Genomic DNA, 27,596 nt, shown 5'->3' with positions numbered 1-27,596 from the left:
ACAGGCGACCCCCTGTCATACTCAGCCTCTGCGTTCACATTCCCGTGTTTTTGTTAGCTCTCTTCAGAGTTCTGGTGGATAACAGAGCCTTCCCGATCTCTCTGTTCAACACAGAAAACTCCCCAGAGTCCTCTTTCACAGGTTGAAGCTTCCTGTTGGACTTGCATGGACCCCCTTCCCCTGCAAGGACACCCAATGTCACGTGGGGAAGCACCTGCCAACCACCTGCTTTCTCTGGAGCTGTATATGCCTATGGGGAGGAGAGGCCTGGAAGTTTGCAACCGCCCTGGGACTGGTAGTGCCTGGCATGTGAAGTGCCACCTTGCCTTGCTAAACTGGAGCCACACTCAGAGGGCCGGCCGCAAGACCCAAGTCTCTATCTGGTCACTCACTCGTGAAGCCAGTCACTCTCCACAGTTATCCAGCTAACCCGCTCTAAACCTTGGCGTGGAACTCCTAGGTCTAAGAAATGTTTGTCTTGCCAGGTATCCTAAGGACAGCCGGGGACCGGCATGAACTCTGAGAGACTCTCGGCTCTATTTCTTAGGAGACTTAGTCTACGTTTTGGGGCTTGAGAAGTCCGGGGCCTCTCTTGGTGACACATCGTTGGTTCCTTCTGTTGTAACAAACAGGCTGCCCACTACCGAACACCTCCACTCCTCGTGCCGCTGACAACCCAGGGCTCCACCAGGCTTGCTCTGACCAGGGCCGAAGCATCTGGAACTTTCTTTCTCCACCTGCAGCAGTTAGCAGCAGAGGCCTCCCTGCATCACTACCTCTCTCTCCACTCCCAATATTCTCTTCTTCGTGAATCTATAATGGTCGGCTGAGTTCCCAGTGGGGAAAAGCGTGCCGGGGTTTGGGAGCGGGGCAAATGGTGCTGTCCACTGAATTAGGCCACCAAGGAACTGCCCCACTGGCCATTTTAGACACATAAAGGTCACAGATGCTTTGCTGGTCAGGCAAGAGCAGAAATCTCCCTCCGGATGGGCAGGAGGGCTGGGAGCCCAGGTCGCTCCCGGCATGGGCTGCGCTTCTCTCGCTCAGAGAGCCCTGTTACAGACCTTCCTGTCCTCAGACGTGTGGAGAACCTGCCTCTCTTTGCTGTGCTTTTTTCTTTCTCAAACTCTGATGCTCCTTCCCACGGCGCCCCACGCCCCCAGCTCTTCCTCGGCTGGTTTAGGAAGCAGAGCCGAGGCCCAGCGTGTTTCTGACTCTGTCACCGGGATCCTCACCAACATTAAACCATGGGGCAACTGGAAAACCATCGACCAGTGTTTGGATGGGTCTAGTTGTTTGCAGACTGCCCAACCGTCCACTGGATTGCCTTGTACTTAAACCGACTTCTTTTGCAGGGTCCCCGTGACATGCATCAAAGGGCATGACTAAGTAGAGACTGTGATTTAACATTTATTTGCTGCTGATACTTTTTATTTCGAATGAGGGTGAGCTATAGATTTTAATTTTAAATGCCCTTCAGAAGCAGCCCCAACTCATCACTGGGACGGACCTCCCTTAAAGCCAGGTTAAGTCTGGGAGCCTAAACTCCCCGTCCCAAAAACTTCTCGCAGAGCCGGGGACGTGGCGGCAACTTTCCAGGTCAAGGTCTTGTGCAGAAAGTCCCTCCCTCCCATGCCAGCTGCCTCTGTCCCAGCCATTCTGGCGCTTTGCTTCTCCACAGAATCCAACTGAAGTTCCCTGCTGGGTTTGTCTCGGGAGCCCTCTGGCCACCTTATTTGTATTTAATGGCTATAAAAATCCAGTCCAGAGGAGGGAAAATAAATCAGGCAAGCCCTGCCTTTGGAGGTACGTGCCGGCACTGACGGCAGAACAGGCCAGTGAATAAAACGGGCACTGAACACGCCGTTGGGATGGGGCGCCGCACGTGGTGCGTGTGGCCGCGCACAGCACGGCTTGCCTGGGGGAGGACGGCCGCGGGTTCGGGTAGAGCCCCCAGGCAGGTTGCAGAAGGATTGGTTCTGAGCAGAAAGGGCAGGCTAAGGGAGTGAAGCCTAAAAATGCAATTTACCCCACAAGTTCTTTTCTCTCCTCTTATTTGGCTTTCCTGCCACGACAACATGCCCCAAGGGCTGAGAGCAGCCACACCCGCGTCTAACCGATGGAGAGAACTTCAGACTTCCGGAGCCACAGAAGCAGGGGCTAAATGCACCGACTCCATAGCCATGAGGACCAGCCCCTGAGTCTATGGATCCTGGAATGCACAGCCCCAATCTAGACTCTAGCTAGCTGGTGTCATATGCAGGGGCTTAGGTGACCGGAAGCAGGGCATCTGGCCATCTCCAGGTGGGGAAGGGGCTCAGGGACAGCTACGGAGTAGATCGCTGCGAGGCCTGGAAGGGGAGAACCCTTGCATCAAAACAGGATGAGATTCGGCTATCGTCCTTCAGAAACTCCATGTGGTTGCCTTCCTGCCCCCTCTTCAGTGTCTGGGGCGTGATGACTGAGCGGCGGCTCTGGGGCCATAAACCGCCCTCTCATCTTCTGGGCCCAGGGCATGCTCGGAGAGGCCAGGAAAAGTCACTTCTCTTTGCTTTAACTATCTCTTCTGCGGCCCCCGCGTCTTCTCTCCTACCCTTCGAAGGGGAGACCTGGCATCTCAGCACTGCTCGGCCTCCACGAAGCCTTCCTTCTCTCTGCCCGAGGGCTCGACCTCCGTGTAGGTGGAGTGGCTGGGGTGGTTGCGGAACTTCATGGCCGGCCAGTGGTGAGGTCTCCGCTGTGGGGGGGGGGGGCACAGAGGCAAAGTCAGTGGGCCTGACCCCAACCATGGGGACTCTCCCCACCCAGGGACAGCACCAAGACTCTCTTACCAGGGCCCTAGGGACCTACCAGGAGCTGAATGACTGACCTTCAGGGCCCCTGTCCCCAAAAGGCTCCCACTGTGACCCCACGACCACTGGGAAACCTGCTGGGAGCCAGAGTCTGCGAGGAGGACATTTTCTCCTCCCCTGTGTGGTCTGCAGAACTCACAGCAAAAAGCTTCAGCAACACACTGAGTGGAGACCTGAGACTGTGCAGGGTGAGGGAGTGGGTCAGGGACAGCTGGGATGATCTGGAAGGCTCGGGCAATGCCAAGGTAACCCTCCAGATAGCACAGGTCCTGCATCAGAGTGAACTGGGGGGCTTAGAAAATGCAGATTCCTGGGCCCACCTTAGACCTGCCCCATCAGAAAGCCTGTGGCCTGGGAATCTGCAGTTCCCAGGTGTCACCTAGGTAGGCTAAGACTTCAGAATGACTGGCCAGGACGGATGAGAAACAGGGAGTCGTCAAACTCAGGGGGACCTGACCCGTGTGGAGGAGACTAAGGTCACAGAGGTGCCACCGTGCCCAGTGGAGAGCTGGCAAGAAGCGGAGAGTGGAGGCTGGGGGCAGGAGCTGCTGAGCCCTGCGCCCCCCAGTGAAGGGGCTGAGTCCTCCGTCCCATGTCCCATGCTGCGCCTCAGGCTGCTCCTCAGGAGTCCGAGACGTTCGAACTGCGCATCCTCATGCAGCTCCCGGAGCGAGCAGCCCTCTCATCACTGTGGCTTGTCAGCTTTCATCTAAGACCCCACACCCGCCTAAAAGCAGCAGGGACCTTGGTTCCATTACGGCTTGGAATAAGTACCGAGCCTGGAATTTGGGCAAGAGAGATGTTAAGTCATTGGGGATTGGCTGCCCAGCCACTAAATGGGCCCTGTGTGGCACGTGTGGCCTTCTTTCTTTCCTCTGGGGACTTTTCTGATTTCACAGATGGGGGAACAAAAGCAGACAGGCTGCTCCCCAAGGACAGCAGGGCCGAGGGGGTTCTGAGGTGCTTAAAGGGCACCAGCCACCACCAGATGTGCCAGGATGGAGTCGATGGAGGTCTCTCAGGTATGTGGCAGGTGAGGGACGAGACGGGAGAGGCAGGTATTAAATGGCCCTGGAAACGCTGAGGCTGAAGCAGATGGCAGACCTGTGGCTACACTGACCTCAATGAAGAAGAGGGCGGCATTGGAGGTAGGGTGGCCGCTGATGTAAATCCCAGCCAGGATGATGGCTGCCACCAGGAGGACCGCTAGCACGATGCCCACGATGGCGCCCAGGTGCATGGGGGCTCCCTTTGTCTTGGGGGACAGGTTGTTCTGAAGGCCTGTGGAGAGACCATTACGGCAGTGATGGGCTGCAGGGGAGCAGGGACAGTCAGGCCACGGAGCCCTGGCTTCTGACAAAGTCCCAGAGATGAAAGCCGACGGTCTTGGGTCTACTTATCAAATACATGACAAGGTGACACAGGAGGTGGTAGAATCATTACGAGTATGGCCTTAACGTTGCCCTTGGCACCATTCGGGTAGTGTTCCCAGATCACTTAAAAGGTGCCCAAGGCCGGGCACGGTGGCTCACGCCTGTAATCCTAGCTCTCTGGGAGGCTAAGGCAGGCGGATTGTTTGAGCTCAGGAGTTCAAAACCAGCCTGAGCAAGAGCGAGACCCCGTCTCTACTAAAAATAGAAAGAAATTAATCGGACAACTAAAAATATATAGAAAAAATTAGCCAGGCATGGTGGTGCATGCCTGTGGTCCCAGCTGCTCGGGAGGCTGAGGCAGGAGGATCGCTTGAGCCCAGGAGTTTGAGGTTGCTGTGAGCTAGGCTGATGCCACGGCACTCACTCTAGCCAGGGCAACAGAGTGAGACTCTGTCTCAAAAAAAAAAAAAAAAAAGGTGCCCAAGATCCAATGAGGATCATAAGAGAAGTTCTCTCTGATACCTGTGTCACCTAAGCCCTGTGAATGTATTCACAAAGGGCACGTGACGGTTAAGAGTTTGGGATGTGGAATCTGGCTGCCTGGTTCGAAATCTGTACTCTGCCACTTACTGGCCATGTGACCTTGGATAAATTATTTAACCTCTCTGTGTCTTCATTATTGCTTCTGTAGAACAAGGATAATAATGAGATAATTCATGTCAAGCTCTGAGGAACATGTCTGGCATCTTGGATGACCTCAGTAAGTATTAGCTATTATGATAGCAAATGACCGTATTTTTTCTTGTCACTGTCTACTATCAGACTGTGACCTCCTGCAGGGCAGACACAGTGTGTTATTCATCTCTGTGTCCTCAGCTCTTAGAAAAAATGGTGGATCCATCGTAGGAGCTCCATAAAAGTCTATGGAATGAACTAGGTCCTCTGGAAGCGAATAAACCGGCAGACACTCCCTGAGAACATCCCAGGAATTTCAGATACATCCCAAGGAGGAGGTGGAGTATTTTCCAGAGATTGTGGAGCCGGAAGCACCTCTAGTCCAACCGCTTTCTTGTATAACTGAGGTCATGGAGGAAGTACAGAGAGGTTAAGTGATTTGCCCATAGACACACAAATTCAGTGCCAGCCACTAAGAAGCCTCGTTCCCTGACATTACCTGGGGTGGCTGTTTGCTCCTTCACCCTACCCTAAGGGAGTGTGGGGACAATAAGGTAGAGAAGACAGATAAGCAGGTCAACAACAGAAATACTCAATCCAACTGGGTGCAGTGGCTCATGCTTGTAACCCGAATGCTTTGGGAGGCCAAGGTGGGAAGATCGCTTGAGGCAAGGAGTTCAAGACCAGCCTGGGCAACATAGCAAGACCCTCATCTCTAAAAAAAAAATTTAAAATATTAGCCGGTTATGGTGTCTCATGCCTGTAGTCCAAGCTACTCAGAAGGCTGAGGTGGGAGGATCACTTGAGCCCAGGAGTTCGAAGTTACAATGAGCTATGATCGCACCACTGCACTCTAGCAGCCTGGGTGACAGAGCGAGAGCCCGTCTCTAAAAAAAAAAAAAACATCGAATCCTTTTTACATAGCTACTGGGTGGGATGAGCGTCAACAGAGGGTGGAGATTTTTAATAGTATATTGTATGCATTCAAAATCATTGTCCTCTTTTCTCTGCTTAGAGCTCTGTAAGCAGAGGACACCCAGGACAGGGACTATCCAGGACTCTCCAGTGCATGGCCAGTGCCTCCATCTGCTAACAGGTGGGAGGGCTGAGGTGAAATGCCCCAAGCCAGCCTCCCCGACTGGCAATCACTGCAGCCTGCAGTGACGCTGATGGCTGACGAGCATGCAGTGCAGAGTGAGGGGAATGGCCACCCCCTCACACACACACACACACACACACACACACACACACACACACGTAAACCCACCACCTACAGAGGAGCACTGGCTCCCTCTCTGCTGGGAGACTCAATCCAACTGTGCTGCATTAATAACCTCCCCTCTCCTGCTGGAAGCCCAGATGACAATCCCCAGCCTCTGGGGTTGGAAGGCATTTCTATCTCCACTCTTGTAGGGTTGCAGCCCCGAAGGCCTGAGCTGGCTCTGGGCAAAGGGTAGGGGTGGTGGGGGCCCCTCACACCTCAGAGAGGAGATTATCCTTCTAGATAATCCTGGGAAGCTGGGGGGAATCCTGCCTTCCGCAAGAACTGTTGTGGATAACTTTTGCATACTCTCTGCCAGCCCGGGCTGGGAACGGAAGGAAGCGAAGTGAGAGAAGCTGCTCTCCAGCCCGCATTGCCTGTGAGCCCAGGGGATGAGAGGACGTGAGCCCTGGGGAGGGCGATGGCCAGAGCCCCCACCGCCCCCCCTGCCCAGGCTCAGCCCTTCCCCCTCCTCCCAGTCTTCATGGCAGTGGAAGTTCAAGAGCAGAGAGGCCAGGAAAAGAACCCCAGGAGGTTGACGGCTGCGAGGAGAAATGTCTAGGTGCAGACATGTTCCTTCAATCTAGGGAACCCGTGCCCAGGAGCCCGCCTGCCTTCCCCCTGAGCAGGAGGTCTGGGAAGCTCAGGCTGAGGGTGCTCCCTCCCCTCACCCACAAAAAGAGGCCAGGCCACCACTGCACCCCTGTCTGGGGTGGGCTCAAGAGGCAGTGGGTCTGATGGAGGACAGGCAGTTCTGTACTCACCATCTCCTCCTGCATAGGGATTCAACTTGGTGTCATCTTCAAAGAGAGAGGACAGAGGAGCAAGATTAGTGGAATCATCATGGCCTTTGTCACTCTGGGTCCCAATGGGAATTTTGGGAGGTTTGGTCCAAACGGTCATTTTAGAGGCAAGGAAACTGAAGCACAGAGAGGGGAGGAGCCTTGCTCTGAGTCACACAGTGTAGCTGGAGGGTGGAGAGGATGTGAGTGAGGGGTGGTGAGGGAGGAGACGGGGTTGCAGGGTGGGGGACAGCCTCGTGGAGAACCTCGCATGTTCTTCTAAGAGGCGATAGAAAGCCGAGGAAGGGTTGGAAGCAGGGCTGTGTGTGTCACAAGATCAGAATAGCTTGCAGACTCCCCGGGGCTGCAGCTGCAGGGAAGATTCCCAGCCCACTTTGTCTCTGCTGGGCACGCACCCTGTGGCTTCCTAAATAAGTTCCAACGGCCACCCTTCCTGCGCTTCCTTCCCTGGCAGACTTGTATGGGGGAAGGAAAGCAAGAGTTCTCTGTCAAGAGAATGCTCTAGATGACGGGAGAATGTTATTCTAAGCACCTGAACTTTAAACAAATGTACCCACCCACAATTTATGGCATTCCCTTCCTCCGCCCTCTAGCCCCTCCACCATCCAGGTCATTCTAAAGGCCTTGACCGCTCGCCTTTGTTCACAGGTGGTCCAGCACCCTCGCAATGTGTCTCCAGTCTTCTGGCCTCCGGTCACTCGCCAGAACGCAACACCGTGGCCACGGCAGGAATAAGCTGCTCAAGGCTCTCCAGACCCCCTGGGCTTCCACACCTCTGAGCCACTGCCTGTGACTGTTCCCCCTGCACAGGCATGCTTTTCCTCCCCACACTGTTCCTCCTTCCCAAGTCCCACCCCTAGGAACCCTCCACAGGGCTGGGATGAGGGTCCCATTCTATCTTTATTTAAAATTTTGAAATTTTGTTATCATGGGATTTGGGGCATTAATTTTGATTTGTACAAATATTGCATTAAAATATCACTTGATTAATCCTTTTTTTTTTGCACCTCCTTAAATTTTTCACCTGAGTTGAGCACCTCCCTTGTCTTGCCCCAGAACTGAGGGCCGATGGTTGTGTCCCCTCTGTGCCCCCCTGGCCTTGCTCTCTGTTCCTGCAGCTTCTCGGTTCCTGCTGTTTCCCTGCTCCTTAACGCCCAACCTATTTAGTCTCCCCGCGCCAGGACAGGGCAGCCTGCCCTGCTGTACAGTTCCAGTACATCTCGAAATACCAAAATATAGATGATGAAAGAATAAACCATAAGAAAATTTAAAAATGGTTCCCTATAGCAGAAGAAGGAAATAAGGTGGAGAGGAGAGGATGAGAAACTAAAATTCTTTGCATATACCTGCTTTTGTAGATTTGACTTTGAAATCATAGCAGTCATATCATTTAATTATTTTAAAAAATTTTTAAAAATGTGATGGTTAATTTTTTGAGTGCTGACTCGATTGCATTAAGGAATCTCTAGAGAACTGGTGAAGCGTTGTTTTGGGTGTGTCTGGGAGGGCGTTTTCAGAGGAGACTGGCGTGTGTTAAGTGGGGAAAATCCGCCCTCAGTGTGGGCAGGCACCATCCAGTCAGCTGGGTACCGGATAGAACAAACACAGAGGGAAGTCAATTGTGCGCTCTCGCTCTCTCTCCTAAAGCTGAGATACACTCTGCTGCTCCTGCCCTTGGACATCAGGACCCCAGGCTCTCTGGTCATGGGACTCTGTGACTCATACCAGCACCCCCTCCTCCAGCCCTGGGTTCTCTGGCCTCAGGACTGGGACTGAACCAGCTACCAGCATCCAGGGGCTATCACATGCAGATTGCCTGTCATAGGACCTCTCGGCCTCCATAATTGCATGAGCCAATACCCCTAATAAACCCCGTCTCACATATCTCTATATATTTCCTGTTGGTTCTATCTCTCTGGAGAACCCTGACTAATACAAAAAGCAACTCCTATTAGCCGGGCATGGTGGTGTGCACCTGTAGTCTAGCTACTTGGGAGGCCGAGGCAGGAGGATCACTTAGCCCAGGAGTTCTAGGCTGCAGTGAGCTGTGTAGAGATGGGGGTCTCCACATGTTGCCCAGGATGGCCTTGAACTCCTGGTCTCAAGGGATCCTCCCAATGCAGCCTCCCCACATGCTAGGATTACACGTGTGAGCCATCGTGCCCGGCCTTGCAGTGAGCTGTGGTTGTGCCACTGCCTGGGCGACAGAGTGAGATCCTGTCAAAAAAAAAAAAAGCAATTCTTATAAATTGAAATTAAAACAAAATAGAGTTGTAGACTTATAAAGATATGTTTTTTTCAATAAACAAGGTATTTAAACAAACTTCGAATCTATTTTGTTACTGCAAGTTGAAAATAATGAATTGGGTAGTCAAAACTGACCAAGGTAACCTCAAATATCATTGGGAAAATTAACTTGATTTGAATCAATTGAAAATCAATTGTAGCCCAGTCTACACTTACCACTGGTAGACAAAAGGACACAGTGCCACCAACCATCGTCCCTCCCACACAGTGGCTAAAGGTGGCCACACTGTGCCCACACAGCCTCTCCGCCACTCCCCAAGGGCTGGCTCCCAGCTGCCATCTTGTTGGGGCACCATGTAGTACACATTGGCTCCCTAATGAATGGATTATGGTGTAGCTGCACAAAAACTCACATAGTAAAGAAATGTGTGTACTAGTCAGCGAATGAGTGGTCATTTTTCGTAGTTAGTTGTCACTTCCTGCTGCTATCGAGGAGTTCTGTCGACCTGTTTATAAGATGAGCCCTTCAACTGCACACAGTTATTCCGGGTGAGTGCCTGTCTTTGCAACAAAATGCATGGGCTTCGCGACAGTTATTTGCCACTCACAGCTCATCTGCTTCACTCAAGTTTGTAACATTTGATTGCAAGTGAGCGGCTCTTAAATCCATCCCGCCCCCACGGCCCTGGCTGCTCTCTGACTCTGTCCTGCCCAGGCAGGTCCCTCCGGCTGGGGTGCTGCGTCCCTCCGTTCACAACACCTCCCTGCGGTGGCCTGTACCCCGAGGTAGAAGGTACGGGAGAGATTCTGTCCCGAGCCTGCACGTCTCCCTGTGCAGGCTGTAACTGCACAGGCTCCCGGGTGACTAAAATCTGTTCTGCCAAGATGCCCTGAGAGTTGGGCACGTGGGGGGACGTCCTCATTAAACCTTTTTTTTTTCTTATAGATGTAGCTTGATAATCTTTGCCACCTCCTTCAGGACCAGAAGGACATAGAGCCATAACTGTCTTCACTTACTCTAATGAAGGTTTTCTGCTGGGGACTGTTCCACAGTAAACATAAGTGAGACCCACTCCTGGGCTGGCAGGTGCCACACCCAAACAGTAAAACAGGCAAACAGAATTCGCTGCCTGTGCAGGGACAGCCACCACAGCAGTAACACGGCACAAGTGGACCCTCTGGGGGGGCCGTAATCACAAGGCAGGATTTGAACACGGCTCTCCATGGCCACCATGAAGCCACCTTCACAGGGTTAACAAGAATTCAGGACAGAAATATCATTATAATTAAGTATTAACCAGGCTGCAATTAATTTGGCCTACTTCCTTGTAACCGGAAGTCACGCAGCACTAGACACTGATCATTTGCACCCCCTCATTCCTATAGATAGGGTTTATGACGTTAGAGTCATAAGACTTCTGCTTACGAATCGCTTGAGATGTTTTTCAGGTCCTGGATTACAGCGGAAGAGCTGATGCCAACCAGTGTGGAGACCCCACAGAGAACCGAGTCAGCATGAGAATGACGTTTCTCCAGCTCCTGATCCCACGACTTCGCCCTGCACGCTTCCGCCAGTCAGTGACCTCCACACTTGGCCCTCGACAAACCCCTAAGACCCCTGGCCCCACACTCCTCAGCGAGGTGGATTTGAGGTGTCTTTCCTCATTCGGTGGCCTTGCAATTAAACCCCTTTCCCTGCTGCAAGCTGCCGTCCTGACTCGCTGTGCGCATTGGGCAAACAAACCTATTACGGTGACAAACACAGCCGCCCTTCTGGCCTCTTGACACTCTGTGGCTAAACTTCTGAGTGGGGTGGGAGGTGTCTGCGTCCCCAGCCCCGCTCTGGGCTCAGAACGTGCCGCACTAAGCACAGGAGGTTAACTGAGGGTGGCCAAGCAGGGCGCGCTTCCTTTTAAGCGGAGTCTCCTTTGACTGAGGGTTATCCCTGGACTCCATCATTAACTCCCCAAGGGCAAGGTCTCTGCCTGCTTCTTTTTCCTTTAACCCCCTGCAGCACCAGCACAAGCTTTGCTCTCGGTATCGGAGTCTTAACCAGCTCCTTGCTATTCCCAGGCGACTTCAGAGTGCTAGAAGCCGTCAGAATCTCCCTGGCTTGCTCACCCGTGCTATTTTGCCCTGCCCTTGCATCCACACAGACCTTTTCCATTCCTTTCGGCACCAAGAAAGGCAATGGAGTCAAGGGGGAAGATCACTGCTTTCAGAGCCAATGAGACCTGACTCTTTCTCTTCCTGGCTGTGTGACCCTGGGCAAGTCATCTGCCTCTCTGAGCCTTAGTGTCTCCTCTATAAAATGGGGATATAACAGTATCGACATCCATGAGGACTGCATATTAATTTGTGTGCTACTTTAGTACCCTACAGGGCACATGATCAGCCCTCCATTAGCTTTTTTTTTTTTAAATATTTTTAATGACCAAAACAAAAAACGCTTAAAACCGCAGCTTCTGGAAGAACCACTTATTCTAAAAATATGGAACGCTTCACGAATTTGCGTGTCATCCTTGCGCAGGGGCCATGCTAATCTTCTCTGTATCGTTCCAATTTTAGTATATGTGCTGCCGAAGCGAGCACCTCCATTAGCTTTTTCCAGCATTAGTTCATTCTCTTCCATGACCTGCCTCTGGCCAGGTCTGTGGGTCGCTGCTCTAGTTCTCCAGTTTTCTAGGCGATGTTTAGAAAGGCAGGGAGCACCGTGGAAAGAACATTCCACCACTTACCCCTCATGTAACTCTGAGTAACCTACTTTGTACCTTATGAGCCTGTTTCATTATCTATAAAAAAGGATCGTGGCTGAATAGTGTTTTAAAATATTAACTTTTTTCTTCTCTCCTTTCCTTTCTTCCATTATTCCTTTCAAGCAGGTATTCGGCTCAGGGGAGGCCGTGAGCCTTTCAGTCTTTCAAACCTAGATGCAGTGTGTTGAAAAAGTGTAAGAGAGGACTTTCTCAGACATAGCTGAAGAATTCTGGAAGGGGGCAGGAGAAAGGGAAGAGACTTAAGGGTCCTAAAACGAGAGGAGGCCACACAGGGCTTCCTGAAACACTGCATGGCGGGTGCCCCCAGGGGAATGGACCTCCGGTGGCTTCAACCAAGACCCCCAGGCCTCGAGGTAGCAAAGACGCCCCTGGGGACAGCCAGGCCCGAACAGGTAGGCAGATCAGCAACAACCAGAGATGGAGGACTCCGTGGCCCTACCAGGACCCTCTGCCAGCACAAGGTCACAGGAGCAGGGAGCCACGTGGCAGTCTGAGGTGGAATCCCCCAGCACTCCAGCCCGGCAGGGCCGGCGAGTCAGAAGGGAAGGGAAGCTATAGGAAGATCAGGCCATCTTTGTCTCACGTCTCAGCGTGCGGATTGAGTTCACACCTGCCTCAGGGGTGGTAAGATCGCTTGAGGATTACTGTTAAGCTTCACTGAGTTAGGTTCCATAAGATACCTGGCACTGGGCTGGGACATTAATGTTTCCCCTCTCCACAGTGAATTCTGTCCCTCAGCCCTGGTGCAGGCCAGCACGGAGGTGAGAGCCTGGGAGTGGCATCCCCACAGCCTAAACCGGGCTCTGCTTCTCGCCAGCAAGTGACCTAAACTCTCTGAGCTTCTGGAGGTCCCTCCTCTGTGCCAGGGTGGGGCAGTTCATATCCCATGAGACTATCCGTGTCAGGGACAGTGAGTGCCACCAGCGGAGGCTTTTCCCCATGGCCTCCGCCACACCTGGGCTCAGGCCTTACCTTCCGTGGTGAGGCTGTCGATGACAAGAGAGGAGGGGCTGGTGGTGGCCAGGTCTTCATCAAAGGGGCCGAGGGAGCTGTCAGGGGAGGCCGAGTAGTGGTCGTCATCCTGGAATTCCTCGCACGTCCTGCCCTCCGCCTGCAAGACAGACCTTGGTGCTGCCGCCCCAGACAGAGCTGCGCCCTTAATGCATCTACACCTTCCGCTCTGTCCTGAAAGCTCTTATCTTTCAGGGCAATTTATCCGTCAGCTGGAAGGAAGGAGCTGAGATGTCAATCTTAAGCAAATAGAGCAGATCTGAACATTCACTAACAGCCGACTTCAGAAGTGGGCTGCTGCACAGGGTTTCTTTTTGAAGGCCAAAAAAGACAGCTCGCCCAGACCCAGACTCATAAAACAGACCCTGGTGAGTGCAGGGCAGTGGTGCCTGGAGAGTTGACATTTAAACGCCGGGCCCAGCACTTTCTGGCTGTGAGATGCAGGCCAAGTCACTAAACTTCTCTTGGCTTCAATTTCCCCCTCTGATCGATGGGTGCGCTGGCCCCTGCTTTGGGAGTTATGTTAAGAAGAACAGGGGCAGGGCAGCCTCGGTGAATGCTTGGCACGTGCAGTGTGCTGGCATTGCCAGAAGAGACAGAGAGAGGGAGGGGGAAAGGACGCATGGGTGAATGGGTCTGTCTGTGCCAGTCTTAAGGTGTGGGACTAAGATGCTCCCCATCCAGAACCAAAGTGTTGAGTGTTCTGGAAAATTCCAGCAGTGAGAAGGAATCTAAATGGCTGTGGTCCCCAATCCCCAGGGCACAGACTGGTACTGTTCCATGGTTTGTTAGGGACCAGGCTGCAGAGCCCTGCTGCCTCCCCCACTCCCCTGGTCCATGGCAAAATTGTCTTCCACGAAACTTAGGAACCAGGGACCCACACAGCAGGAGGTGAGCGGCGGGCAAGCTAGCAAAGCTTTGTCTGTATTTACAGTCGCTCCCCATCACTTGCATCACCACCTGAGCTCTGCCCCCTGACCCCCATCTGTGGACAAATTGTCTTCTATAAAACTGGTCCCTGGCACCAAAAAGGTTGGGGACCACTGCTACATGGGATTCTAAATGGGAGGTTCCTGGAGCAACCCTCCTCACCCCCAGAATGACTGCCTCCTCAAAAGCAAGCATCCTCGGTGCTTGATTAATGTCACCAGATGCACAGTCTCCCAGGGGATCCAGCTGTGGCTGAGGCCGTGCCCAACGTACCCTCTGCACGGACCAAAGGAGTTTCTCCAGGGCTGCCCACTCAAGACCAAGTCATCGTAAGTGCTTGTCTCAGGGACCCACAGAGCTCCCTACAACCTTCCGAAGCGGGTTTAATTGGCTCAGAGCCATCTGGAAAACAAAGCTCAGATGGAGGGGAGGATATCACCAAGGGCTAAGGACACCTTGAGACGAGCTGCCAGAGCAGGGCCTGCCAGCAGTGCCGTGTCCCCTCCGCCTGGCAAAGGAGCTACAGCAGATCACTTATGCCTCTCACCTCCTGGGCACAGCCGTAGGCCAGCCACTCCTGGCGGTAGCGGTCAAAGCCACTGGAGCATCTGCAGGGGGACCAAAAGGTGAGAGATGTGATGGGACCGACAGAGAAGTCCTCCCCTTTCACTTCCCCCATGGCAACAGCTCTGTTACAAAGGGAGGAGGGCGGCTAAGCTCCTGGGCGCTGGGCTGGCCAAGACCCTAAAGACTACTCGGCAGGAGGCTTGACCTCGGGCAACTGTGGAACCAGGATTCGGCCCTCCTGCCCCTCTGTTGCTTCCCCAGAAGGAGGGAAAGCATTTGTGGCACCCTCAGCCTCCTTCTGACCAGGACCATGGCCGCATCTGCCTGCGTGTGTGGGTAGGAGGCCGGCACAACCGCACGACCTCTAATGATCTTGAAGGTCCCCCAGATGCTGTGCTGCTACGACATTGCTGAGAACCCAGGACATTCACACACACGTTCTCATCCGGACAAAGGCTTGCTCCCTCGCACATCCGCCCCATCGTTATTGAGGGGCCTAGATGTGGGAAGGAGAGTGGGCAGATTTAGCTAACACTTCCTTGTGTGATCATTCAAGGGCAGAGGCTGGGAGAGATTAAAAACTGGTTCGCAAGGGTCTCCAGAGAGGACATTGTGCAGCCCAGCTGGGCTGGAAGCCAGCCATCCTGGCTTCCCTGGGGAACGGCGCGGGCCTGGGCATGAACCAGAGAATGTTCTCCACATGTTATGCCCATGTTTCCACCCCTCACTCTTTGGCACTGGGGAATCCGCCAAGCCCGGCCCCAGCCCAGGCACACCTGCGTGGAAAACATCACGGGCCGCTGGTGCTAAGGCCGCATTCTCAGCAAGTTAACTCTGCACCAGCAGCCGCACAAGACCTGGTGAGGCCACGGCTCTCCGAGGACTGTCGGCCTTTCCTTCTAAAGATGCCCTGGTGTGCTCAAAGCCACTCCTTCTGCAGCCGGGATGGCTGATCTGGGCCATCCACGCTCTCCTCTCGGGTCCCCCATGCCCACCACTTTGGGGGATGGAGGATTGGGGCAGGGCTGTTGGAGTCTGGGAACTAAAGTCTCTTTCAGACCAAGCTAACTGATTTTTCTCACTTCTTTTTTGTTTTTCTCTTTAATATTCCCAGAGACTGATAAGAGCTAACTGAGTCTTTCAAGGATTGAGTCTTTGGTGGAGGTCCACATTCTAGCCTTGAGCCCACCAACTCAGCTTCCAAGAAGCACATGAGAAATGGTCATTTATTGAGCACTTCCTGAATGCCAGGTGCTGCCCCAGCCACATGCTGCCCTGCACCATCTCACGGGCCCCTCCCAGTGACACTGAAAGGCAAGGATTATGACCCCCAGTTCGTGACCCAATCCTGAAGTTAAGGTTGCCCTTAGACTCCAGAGTGGGCCATGGTGGGGCAAGGTGGGATGAAGGGAAGACACCTGCTGTGGTAAGTGAAATTGTTTAAATCAGATCCGGCCCTAGAGCAGGAGGGCGAATCCTGGGAGGCTGCAGAGGGCCGAGCGGTGGAGGGGAGGGGAGCGGAGCACCCCATGGGGATTGACAGCAGCTGTTGGTGGGAGAGACCATGTCAGCTGGCCCCTTTGCACCAGCCCTGGCCCTCTGGCTTTTTGGGGACCTGGGGTCAGCTCTCAGTTGGAGCTGAGGCTCCAGAAAGCTGGCATGGAGGGGCACGCGCTGGAGTGAGCCCAGGCCCACGGGGCGTCTGGGGACCGGATGGTTTCCAGTCCACATCAGCCTTGCACCCCGTTGGAGTTTCCCTGTGCTATGCTGTTTCTCTTTGCTGACATGACCACAAAATAGGCAGAGTCCACAAACAGAGGGCCTGCCCTTCCCCCAACCCGACCAACCTCTTAATGTGGAGGCGGGCCCAGCCCTCATTAAACTGTCATGGTCTCTGAGTTTGGGCGTATGCATTCCCTGGGGGTGGTGTCCATGCAAGGGTTCTGCTTTCATCTGACCCATTTTGCAGTTCTCATGGCTCAGCTCTTGTTGGAGGCTGAGTCATGCCGTGGCAGCCAGCTCTGCAATCTCAGGGCTCATCTGAGGTCACCTCCCTATCACTGAGACAGTGGTTCTCGAATTTGAAAGAACACAAGATGAATCACTTCAAAAATCAGATTTCTGGGATCCTGGTCCCAGAGGATCATATTCAGTGGGTTGGTGCAGGGCCCAGGAATCTGCATTTTTACAAGCCTTCCAGACGATTCTTAGAGCCTCACAGTCTGGAGATTACTCTGCAAAGCTCCACTCCAGGAAGAACCAACTTGGGGTCTCCCTGTGTATTTTTCTCTGGGCTCTGTACCTTTATGCGAAGGACCCTAAATGCTTTGTAAAAATGTCATTTGGTATTCGAGGACTTTAAATTATGGTGTGTTCCTCACAGATATATCCCTGAATCACATCAACTCAGCCCATTACACAGGGTAAACAAACTGAGGCTCCAAGAGACTGAATAAAAGCACAGCTGGTGGGAAAAACACCTGACAGGCCTGAGGAGCACCACCCAGTCCCCTTCTGGCCCAGAGCCACGTCCTGTGTTCGAGGCGAGAGCTTCTATTTCTGCAGCGAGATATTGGGAAGGAGTGAAGGAAATGCTGACGGTTGCACGCCAGCTGCTTGGGAACCCACAGATTATAATTTTGCAATTTTCAAGATTGCCTTAAAGTCTCTTGGAGTTCACAGGGCTTCCCACTCTCAGGAGAGTCCTAGTCCCCAAAGAAATCCTTTTTTCTTCCCCTCCTGCTATTTATTTATCTTGGGCAGGGCACAGAGCTTGAATTCTGAGTCTAATCTGTGAGGAAATGATTTCAGAACAAGGCGTGGAAGATGAGTTGGATTTCAGAACTCTATCCCTGAAACTGAATCTTACCCAGAATTTTCTGAGCTTCTAAAACCAAGCAAACATAGCTTCGTAGCTGCCCCCAGCTTTCCACAGACGCCTGCAATGTCCGTATTCCTGGTTTGCAGGAAATGTTCTTGCAGCCCAAGAAAGATCTTGAGGAGTGGTTTGGGGTCATGGGTCTTCAGATTATATCCTGTCTCTGAGCTGACAGTTTCCACACTCGTTTGCAGATGAGGCACTATGTTAAAATGCAGCTTCCTGGGTTCTCTCCCAGAGATCCTGATGCAGAGGGTGTGGGGTCCCAGGGCTCTGCCTTAAGAGTGGGGTGCCCACAGCTGTGCACCACTCTTTGACAAGCCCTGTTCCAAGATGAACCAACCCTTCCTGGGTGTGAGGAAGGAGCTGCAGCAGCTGGAATCCCTGAATGGTGTTCCAGAAGCCTAGTATGGCCACAGGCCACACCCTGACACACAGACACCTGTGTCAGCCGTAAGCCTCAGGGAGAAACTCACTTCCGTGACACTCTCGTCCTAAGGGTCAGAGTGACACTGGCCAGAGACACCCTCATGTTGGCAGACTGTGGGTGATGAGGCCCGAGGCCAGGAGCAGGGTCGTGCCGCCCTCTGTCCCTCCACAATCTGCCACTGGGAACCAGCAGGGAACCCTGGGCACGAACCTCTGGAGGACATGGCACCAGCTGCAGTTGAAGGTCAGGTCCGAGGACATGCAGGCGTCGCAGCTCCGATGCTGCAGGCAGGCTGCAAGAGAGAAGGCCGCGCCACTCAGCACCGGGACCTCTCCACAGGCGCTAAAGGGCGCCACTCCTGAATGATGGGTGTTTACAGGACTAGGGCGTCCCTGACTTAGCAGGGACCCTTGCGGCCATCAGTGCCACCCTCACTTGAGTCCAGCCCCAATTCCTAACTTCTTTCCTTTCTTTCCTAACTTCCCTCCCTCCCTTTCTCCCTTCCTCCCTCCTGTCATTAGGGGGTCAGGCCCTGAAATGGCGCTGGGCATTCAGCAGTGAGATCTGGTCCCTCTCTTCTTGGATCTTACAGTCACATGGGGACACAGACACTAAACAGATAATCAAACAAAAATAACTACAGAATGAGAATTGTCACGGGGTCTCTGTAGGAAAATCACAGGACACAACAAGTGTGTACAAAGGGATCTCACCTAGTTGGGGAAGTCATACTTCCAGATGTGTGTTCCACAATGACAAAGTCCAGAGGGATTTTTTTTAAAAGATCAGATGACACAAAGTAGCAGATATGTAGGATGAACAAGTCTAGAGATCTAATGTTCAACATGAAGACCGCAGCTAATAGAGTTGTATTGTATTTGGGATTCATGCTAAATGAGCAGATTTTAGCTGCTCTTGCCATAAAAACAAAAGAAAATGGGTAACCATGAGATGATGGATATGTCAATTAGCTTCATTTTTGCTATGTTTATGTATTTCATAACACCATGTTTATAACTGAAATATATGCAATAAAATTTATTTTTTAAAAAGATGCACTGAGGCAAAGCAAGGTGGCTCACGCCTGTAATCTCAGCACTTTGGGAGGCCGCGGCGGGAGGATTCCCTGAGGCCAGGTGTTCGAGATCAGCCTGGGCAAGAGCGAGACCCGGTCTCTACAAAAATTAGAAAAATTGGCTGGTGTGGTGGCCTGTTCCTGTAGTCCCAGCTACTCGGGAGGCTGAGGCAGGAGGATCGCTGGAGCCCAGGAGTTTGAGGTTGCAGGGAGCTATGATGATGCCACTGCACTCTAGCCTGGGGGACAGAGCGAGACCCTGTCTCTAGAAAAACGATGCTCTGGTTGCCCCTCATCCAGTGCTAGCTGGGGGCCCTCATTGGCATCACAGTCCCACCCGGCCTCTCTCCAGCTCCTCCTGGCCTCCATCTAGAGCACTGAGCGCTAAGTCTATGAGGTCACCCGGCTCTGGCAGTTCCGTTCCTTTCTTCCCCAGCTCTCCTCTCAGAGTGTGCAGGGACTGTGCCATCGTCTCTACTCGTCCATGCTGAAGTCCTACTTGGGAAGCTACTTAGCCTCTTGGTGGCTCAGTTACCTTATTTGTAAAGTGGGGAGCATGATGCCACCTGCCCGGGGACTTGCTATGAGGATGAAATGAGGTGATACCTAGAGAGTGCTGTTCTTTGCGCTGCCCCAGGAGGAGCGCCTGGCAAAGGTTGCTTGTTCTCACCACCGAGTTACTCATTCCTTTCAATAAACCTGTGGGGTATTCGTTCACTCGCTTATTCATTTATTCAACAAATATTAATATTTCTTGAGCGTCCACCAGGGCCCAGGCATTGTCCCGAGTGCTGGAGACGCAGAGGTGAGCAGGAAAGGACAGAGGCACTGCCAGCACGGAGCCGCGGTCTGGCGGAGCTGGTGGCCAAACAGACGGACACATAAGTCAACACGGGGGTTTCTGTGGCGAGCAGACCAGAGAGGACAGTGGGCCAGGACAGGGAGGCGGAATGAGAGTGGGGCTGGGCTTTACTCAGGGAGGTTGAGCAAGGCCTCTTCGAGGAGAGGACATTCGGGCAGAAACTGAAAGGAGGCAGACACTGAGCCCAGCAAGCAGCTGTCCCAGAGGAGGAGAAGTCCAGGCAGAAGGGTCCCTGTGTAGAGCTGGGAGGGGCGCGGCCCAGGCGCGGTCCCACTGCAGCCGGAACTGCTAATGGGCTGCGCCAAGTGGAAAGGCTGCAAATGGTAGGAACGAGGAGGGAGTGACAGCTGAGGCCCAGCCTGGGCAGGACAGGGTCAGAGCACAGAAATCAGTGGGAGCAGCTTGCAGGAGGGGCGTGCACGACTCTGCCACCGCCATGCAGAGGAGCAGTGAGAGCAAAGAGACCGGGAGGCACGGGGGCTGCATTTAAAAGCTGTTCACTTGCAAACCAGTGCTACTCACTTAAGTGCACCAGGTGACCTCTCAGTGGCAAGTAGTTGTCACAAAGCCCGTGCATTTTATTGCAAAGAGAGACAGGCGCTCACCCAGAATAAATGTGCGCCACTGAAGAGCTCATCTAATAAGCAGCTCAACAGGACACCTTGACAGCAGGTGACAACTAACCACAAAAAATGGCCACTTGTTCAATAACTTTTTTTTTTTTGAGACAGAGTCTCATTCTGTCACCTGGGCTAGAGTGCCGTGGCGTCAGCCTCAAACTCCTGGGCTCAAGCGATCCTCCTGCCTCAGCCTCCCAGAGTGCTAGGATTACAGGTGTGAGCCACCACGCCTTCATTCAATAAATATTGCATGCATTTCTCCATTAAAGTGAGCTTTCGTGTGACTGTGCTACAATCCATTAATTAGGAAGCCCATCTGCATTGTACAGAGTCCCAGCAAGCGGCAGCTGGGACCAGCCCTCGGCGAGTAGGAGAGAGGCTGTGTGGGCATAGTGTGGCCGTTTCAGTCACTCTGGGAGGCACTGGTGGTTGGTGGCATTGTGTCCTTTTGTCTACCCTGGCGTTGAAGGCTCTGGAAGGGCGGATGGAAAGCCACAGGCAGGAAATGAGCAGGGACTTCCCTGAGCAGGAGGAGGGGCTCTCTGGCTGTTTTGTTCCCTGTGTGTCCAGGGGGTCTAGAACGGGGCCGGCACATGGTATATTCAATTGATACATAGATGCTCTTGTTACCCCCATTTTACAGAGGAGGGAACTGAGGCTTGGAGAGAGCCATGGAGCTAAGAGTGGCAGGTCTGGGTTTGAACCGAGGTCTGTCTGAGCCCAGGGCCCGAGCCCTTGACCTTGAGGTCCCACTGTGGGTTCCTCCTGCCGCAGCCCCCACCCTCACTCCAGGCCACCTTTTCATGGCTCTCTGCTAGAAGAGGGGCCAGGAGGGACCAACCAAGGAATGTGAAGGCTTGGAGATAAGCCCCCATCCCTCCGGACATAACCTGGAGATGTCCTCCTGGCCGGAGTGGTTAGGGAGAGCTGTCCTGGTTCTTTGGCTTATTCGTGTCTTTTGGGGGAAGTGGGTGGAGGCTCCTGGAATCATGCACCCTCCCATTTTCTGTCCTTGCATGGCTGGCTCTGGAACTGTCGTGGCACTGAGGGGTGTGAGTTTTACTATGTTAATAAGGGAAAGGTTACCTTTGGTCATAAGCTCCTAGCTTCTGCGCATGCTCCAGGTCTGGAAAAGTCCCTAACCTCGAGTCCTTGCTGTTGTGTTTTTTTCTCTGTTTTTACTGGTCCCATGACCCTTGCCCCTTGACCACATCCCCCTATGGCCTGCCCTGCCACCTGCACACCCCTCACCCCTACCTAACACTCCCAATGGTAAGGCAGAAACCAGGATGCAGAGCACTTTCGGGGGGCTCGAATCACAGCCTTGACAGCCCTGCGCTCCACCGCCAGCTGCACTCACACGGGCACTGGCCTGGCCTGGCTGTTCCTGGTGACTCTGGAGGCCCCTTAAAAGGCTCCAGCCAAACTGGCCACAGAAGAGCCCCAGGGAGCCTTATGGGGGACTCGCAATACCTCTGACCTTTATTTCTCATCTGTGTTTCAGACGTCTTGAACACTATTAAATGCTCACAAAATTCACTGGAGGGTGGGAAGTGCCTTAAATGTACAGACAGTGTCCCAGAAATGCGTTCCCAGAACACTTCACTGCTTTCGCCTGAGCAGTCAGCCCTGCCCTTGGGTGTCCTTGCTCCTAGATGCAGTTTTATCCTAGGACTTGGGGTTTGCTCTCACCAGCCCTTGAGGAAGCCCTGGGGCTCAGGCCTGCTGCCTCGATGGAGGGCGATTGTGTTGGGGGTGGGGCTGTGACCTGCAAAGTGTCCTAGCCACAGGCAGGAGCAGGCCCTGGCTTCAGGGGGTGGGGGGCCTGGGAGGCCTCACCAGACGGGAAGGGGAATTGAAACCCTCCTAAAAAGACAAGGACGGAGAGGCTGTCCTCCTTCCTGCACTCTCCCTGGCTGTCCCGACCACATCCTGGAGAGCATCCACCCCCGATCCTGTGCATCCACAGCAGCAGGTGGGTCCTCGGCCTGGCCTTGAACTCTAGGTGAGAGGGGTACAGAGGGCCAGAGCCCCATGGATCCTGGAGGCTGCTCGCTAAATCCCTTCATTGCCCTCTGTGGCCTCCAGCGTCACCTCCTCTAAGGAAAGTACAGCAACAAACCACGGGCCCATGCAGTTCCTGGACTGCCCGTCCTGGGGGCTCAGGCCAGGTGTTCTCAGAGGCGCAGCTTTCCTGGGTTTCAAGTATGTGTGGAGAGCAACAGCTGTCCTGTATCGAGCCCAAACCCCACCCCAGGCCTGGGATGTCCCGGTCAGTGTCAGAGCTGCCACCAATGTGCCCAACTCTACCTCGGTGGCTCTAACCCTTCCCACGGCTCTGGGAGGGAGGTAGCACTAGGCCCCGGTCACGCACGAGACACGGAGGCCCAGAAAAGTTGGGTGGCCGTCCCCTACAGGGGTGGTGGGGGCCTGGGACCTGAACCCAGTCTATTTGAGGCGAAAGCTCTTCCCAGGACAGTAGAATGCCCCCCATTGGTGGGAATGACCCCTACTCACTTGGCAGCGGGGTGAACTCCACAGCTGACCTGCTGGTGACCTTGCTGGGGTCCAGCTCCACGCGGTGGTATTCGAAGATGGTCCTTCGCCGAGATTCTGAAACCGAGGCAGAGCCTGTCATCAGGAGCGCGTCGTGGCCAGAGGACTCTGAGGCCTCCGCGGGGAGCCTGAAGGGGTTAGCAGTGTGCAGCAAACCCGCTGACCTGGGCGGTGACGTTGAAGCTGCAGGGCGCTGGCCTGTACCAGCGTGTGGTGCAGGCAGATTAAACTACTCAACGCGGAGGCCTGGCTGCTCCTGGGGCTCAGGACACAGGGGAGCCCGTGCTTCCCCTTGCCTCTGTGCCTTCACGGCTGCTGTTCCCATGACGCACAATGTTCTTCCACCCCTTCTCTCTTAGTCTAGCTCACCCTCCCAGATCCAGCTCGAGGGCCACGTCCCCTGAGTAGCATGTCCTGACCAGTCCCCTCCGCTCCCCCACTCAGGCCAGGTGCCCTCCTCCCCGGCACTCAGCGCACTGTGTGGACACAGGGGTCTGTTTGGAGGGTGGAGGTGGCGTTAGATTGTGAGCATTCTGTGCTGAACCTGACCCACGGGGGGCGCTCTGCAAGTGCCTGCAGGTGGACAGGCTGACCTTGGCACCTTGCTCACCGCATCCTCCCTCCCCTCCCGTGTGGAGGCCCCAGCAGGGCTCAGGACCTGGAGCCAGGCTTACATCCTATCTCTGTCCCCGCAGAAACCTCCTACAGGACCTCAGAGGCAGGAGACCGGGTTCTGATCCTAGTTCTGCCCCTGACTTGCTGGGTAACCATAGGCGAGTCATCTGGGCCTCAGTGTCTTGTCTGTGAAGTGGAAAGACAGAAACAGCTGCCACAACACCGTGGGATGAAGAAACTGAAATTGTAGATGAAAAGGCTTTTCTTAAAATGGCAATGTGAGATGCTCTGCTGTCTCCCCTGTGCCACCACGCCTACCCGAGAACCACAACTCGGGGCTGTCCTGAGAATTAAGGGAGACAAAGTATGTGCACGAAGCGTGTGGACCGAGGAGCCACTTAAAGCACGTGAGCCCGTCTTTCCTCGCAGCCCCACCTCCTTTTTTGTTGTTTTTCTTGTGACAGAGACTCCTGGGCATTTTCAGCCTCTCCTAACCCTTCAGACTCTGCCCTAACCCATGTGTATAAACTTGAGCATGAGAAGGAAGGACGGCACGTTTCTTTCTGCTCCCCATCTCCCGGCCCCACGCCCCCAGGATGGCCTATTTCTTGTCAGAAAATCTCCACTGGGTCCCTCAGCTCCCTCCCGCTGTGGAGGATGCTGTGGGCAGAGTGGAGACCCCCACAGAGGCAGCTGACTGCAGTGCTGGCCATATGGACCCCTGGTGTCCCCACCTTCATCCTCTCAGCCTCAGTGCCACCCCTGCCCTTCACCGCACGGGCCTCTCCTTGCCCTCTGCTGGCCCCAGAGTCCAGGCTGCCCCCATCCCATCCTGGCTTCCCTTGTGTCTTCCTGCTCCAGATGCTTTTTCTTGCTTTTGCCCCCACTAGAGAGGGAGGGAACAGGGGAAGTGGGGGACACCAATGCTCAGGTGGCCAGTGGGCCTGGGGACACTGGGGTTGGGGTGAATTTCCCACGCCCCCTCTGAGGGCTGCTCAGAGAGCACTTACCTCCGAATTCCCCCCATATACACCCCTCCTGGTTCTCATGGGGAGGGGCAACAGGAGGACTTTGGCCTTGGCCTTCCTCTCCTGCCAGGGAGGACGACCGCTCCAGCCCCGAGGCACCCTCAACGCGCCCCCCTCCGCCCCCAACTCCTGAATTGAGCTCGATGCTTTGCAGGGAGTTCCGCACCTCCTCCCGCTCTTCCTCCCTTCCTTCCATCCCAGGCAGATCAGGGAACTTGCTGCTCCTCAGGAAAAGAGCTGGAAGGAGTGGGTGGGGTAAGAGGTCCGGGTGGTCTTGGTAGGTGCCCACTAGGTGAGCGCGGCCCAGGTGTGAGCTTTATGAGCACCGAGACGGGCCACAGCTTCAGAGACTCAGACCCATCAGGCTGAGAGCTGCAAGGGAGTCAAGAAGTCAAGTTGTCCCACCGTTCACTTCATGAGTGGGGAAACTGAGGTTCACTCAGCTTAACCCAAGGACTGATGCAACTTTATACATCACTTTACAATTTACCAAGCCTAATCAGAGTCTTACAAGGAAAATACCTATTTAAATGAGAAAACTCACACAAAAGCACAGCACCACCCCGTACCCTATTCATCGGCTCACTCCGCACATAGGCACGGGCACCTGCTGTGTGGGGGCTGTGCTAGCTCTCAAGCACCCTGTGACACACAGGACAGACCTGGCCCCCGCCACTGTGCAGCTCACATCATCAGAGCTGACCGGGATCTGAATCAACTCATTTGTCCTCACGACTTTCTTTTTCTTTTCTTTTCTTTTTTCTTTTTTAAGAGATGGGACCTCACTATCTTGCCCAGGCTGGAGTGCAGTGGCGATTCACAGGCACCACCCTAGCACACTGCAGCCTTGAACTCCTGGCCTCAGGCGATCCTCCTGCCTCAGCCTCCCTAGTAGCTGGGACTACAAGGTGCCTAGAGGGTGGGGATTGGGGGGTGGGGGGAGAGGAGACTTGACTTTAGCTTTTGCCAGTTTCTGTGGTATAAATACCCGCCGTGCCTGATTTCCAGCTACCCACGTAGGGTTACTGAACATGGAGTTAGGAAGAGATACGTTCAATCCTCTCTCGCAAGCAGCACACCACTGCTTGCAGTTTCCTGGTTTGTGTTTCTAAAAGAGTCAAAGGGAAACATTTAGATCTCTTTCTTTAAAAAAAAATAATTAAGCCAATATCCAAAAGATTGAATTGCGTGTTCATTTTTCTCATAAACAACCCTGAGTCTGAGGGCAAAGGGGCCCAGGAGGCCTCGCGAACATCAGGTTCTTAGAGGAGAAAACCTCCATCGAAAGCCGAGGGGGCGAGGTCACAGAGCCCTGTATGTGTGTGTGCGCAGCCCAGACACACACACACACACACACACACACACACACACACACACACACAAACACGGATTTGCTATAAGAAAGACCCTTTGCCAAGCAGGAGGGTCTGACAGATTGGGGCAAGGAAGGGCACCTTTTTGAAATTCATGTGCCCAGAGGGGACGCCAGGCCCACTTGTGATGCAGGCACGCCTTGTGTGACACCAATGCCCTGAGAAGGTGGCCTGGGCTCCGAGGGAGCCTGGGGGCCTCGAAACATCTATGTCGAGGATGGAAAAGTTCCAGGCGGTCTTTCACAGCTCTTCTCCATCCACTACCCCAGGGTCAGCTCTCCTGAAAAACCGCCCCTTTCAGCACCAAAATGCAATGGAATAAAAAATAAATCTGCAACTCCAGGTCTCCCACTCCCACCTTGCAAGGTGCCTAAGCCCATGGGGTCCAGAGCCTAATGTCGGCCTTTCTTCCCCCATCTGCCTCATCCTTCCAGGCTCAGCTCCAATGCCATCTCCTCCTTGAAGACTTCCCCCACGCTTGGGCAGAGTTAGTGGCCCGGCCTCTGAGCTCCACCACCCCCTGAGCAATGTCCAGTGTCACCTGTCACACTGTTTCATCAATATCTACTTTCCCGGCCACCCTCAGACTGCGAGCTCCGCGAGGACAGAGTCCACGTGGTACTTGTCTCGGTGCCCCAGCCCCTAGCAGCAGCCTTGCACTCACCAGGGCCTTAAGAAATGACTGTGAATGAACGAATGGGTTACAAAGAGTCACAAAAACCTCAGAAGCTCATTACAACATCAGCCGCAGCCCAGAGGAAGCACGCCCTTCCTCCCCAGCCCACCACAGATTACGGCCTTTCTCAAAGGGCCACGGAAAGCCAGCCATGCTCCTTCCCAAGTCAGAGTCCAGAGGAGGAGGAGAGCCAGCTGTCGGGATTTCTCCACCCGCAAGACGTGGGGCAGAGTTGGCCCTTGGTCAGAAGGAAGGTGAAATGGGAGGGACGAAGGGACTCAGGGTGGGGCACAGGGAGACACGGACTTGTCAAGGAGCCGATTTCAAGGACAGAGACACAAGTGGCAGCCAGGAAGGCAAGGGGGGCTCCTAGACACCTCACACCAGGGGCTAGGGATGGGTTCCCCACCATCTAGGTCGGGGAGCAGAGCTGGGGAGGTGCCTGAGCGTGGGTGCAGCCAGGGACCATCAGGTGTCCTCTGGAAACAAACACAGCCCTACTGGTGGGGCAGGGAGACCGAGAGGTGCTGGGAAGGGGACGAGGGTGGGTGTGTGGACACGGATCGCTAATCGAAAATACTCGCTCACTTCAACTGCCATGTTGTGCTTGTCTGAGTGTATGGCTTTGGTAAGTTCTAATTTTTTTACAATATCCCCACCTGCGTTATTGGCTTTGGATTATTTCACCAATATCTGTGGCTCGCCCAAGGACAATGATGTCCATTTGCACGTCACTTTCGGTGCCCCAAAGCCACATTTCTGGCAGTTCGAGACGTTCTGTTTTATCTCTGCTTCCAGTCATCAAAGATTCAGAAATGCTAAGGTCCAGACACGGCAAACCCTGCCACGCCAACAAGAAATGTTAATGGTTCAAAAGAGAGGTTTACATAGCCAGTTTTTCTTTCTTTCTTTCTTCTTCTTCTTTTTAATAATTGCAAGAATGCCTTTTCTGGCTATATGTCCAGTTTCGTTTCAGAAAGTGTTGGC

The 27,596-nt window shown here is 53.8% G+C and overlaps 1 protein-coding gene across 1 annotated transcript in view; it reads right to left on the bottom strand.

Moving 5' to 3' along the window:
• Positions 1–2,617: 2,617 nt before the first annotated feature.
• The window catches only part of PLXDC1 (plexin domain containing 1), a 61,000-nt gene continuing 36,021 nt past the window's right edge, over positions 2,618–27,596 (bottom strand). The window contains exons 8-14 of the mRNA XM_012661202.1: positions 22,879–22,974; positions 18,015–18,096; positions 14,477–14,537; positions 12,961–13,099; positions 6,926–6,961; positions 3,973–4,133; positions 2,618–2,737 (exon numbers count right to left, since the gene is read on the bottom strand). Coding sequence (XP_012516656.1) covers positions 2,618–2,737; positions 3,973–4,133; positions 6,926–6,961; positions 12,961–13,099; positions 14,477–14,537; positions 18,015–18,096; positions 22,879–22,974 — 695 coding nt within the window. The remainder of the gene's footprint in view (positions 2,738–3,972; positions 4,134–6,925; positions 6,962–12,960; positions 13,100–14,476; positions 14,538–18,014; positions 18,097–22,878; positions 22,975–27,596) is intronic.

This window comes from Propithecus coquereli, unplaced genomic scaffold (genome assembly GCF_000956105.1).
Source record: "Propithecus coquereli isolate 6110/MARCELLA unplaced genomic scaffold, Pcoq_1.0 Scaffold119, whole genome shotgun sequence".
In the NCBI taxonomy this organism is placed as follows: Eukaryota; Metazoa; Chordata; class Mammalia; order Primates; family Indriidae; genus Propithecus; species Propithecus coquereli.
Note: the sequence above shows the minus strand (reverse complement) of the source record. Positions and strands in the feature narration are given on the sequence as shown.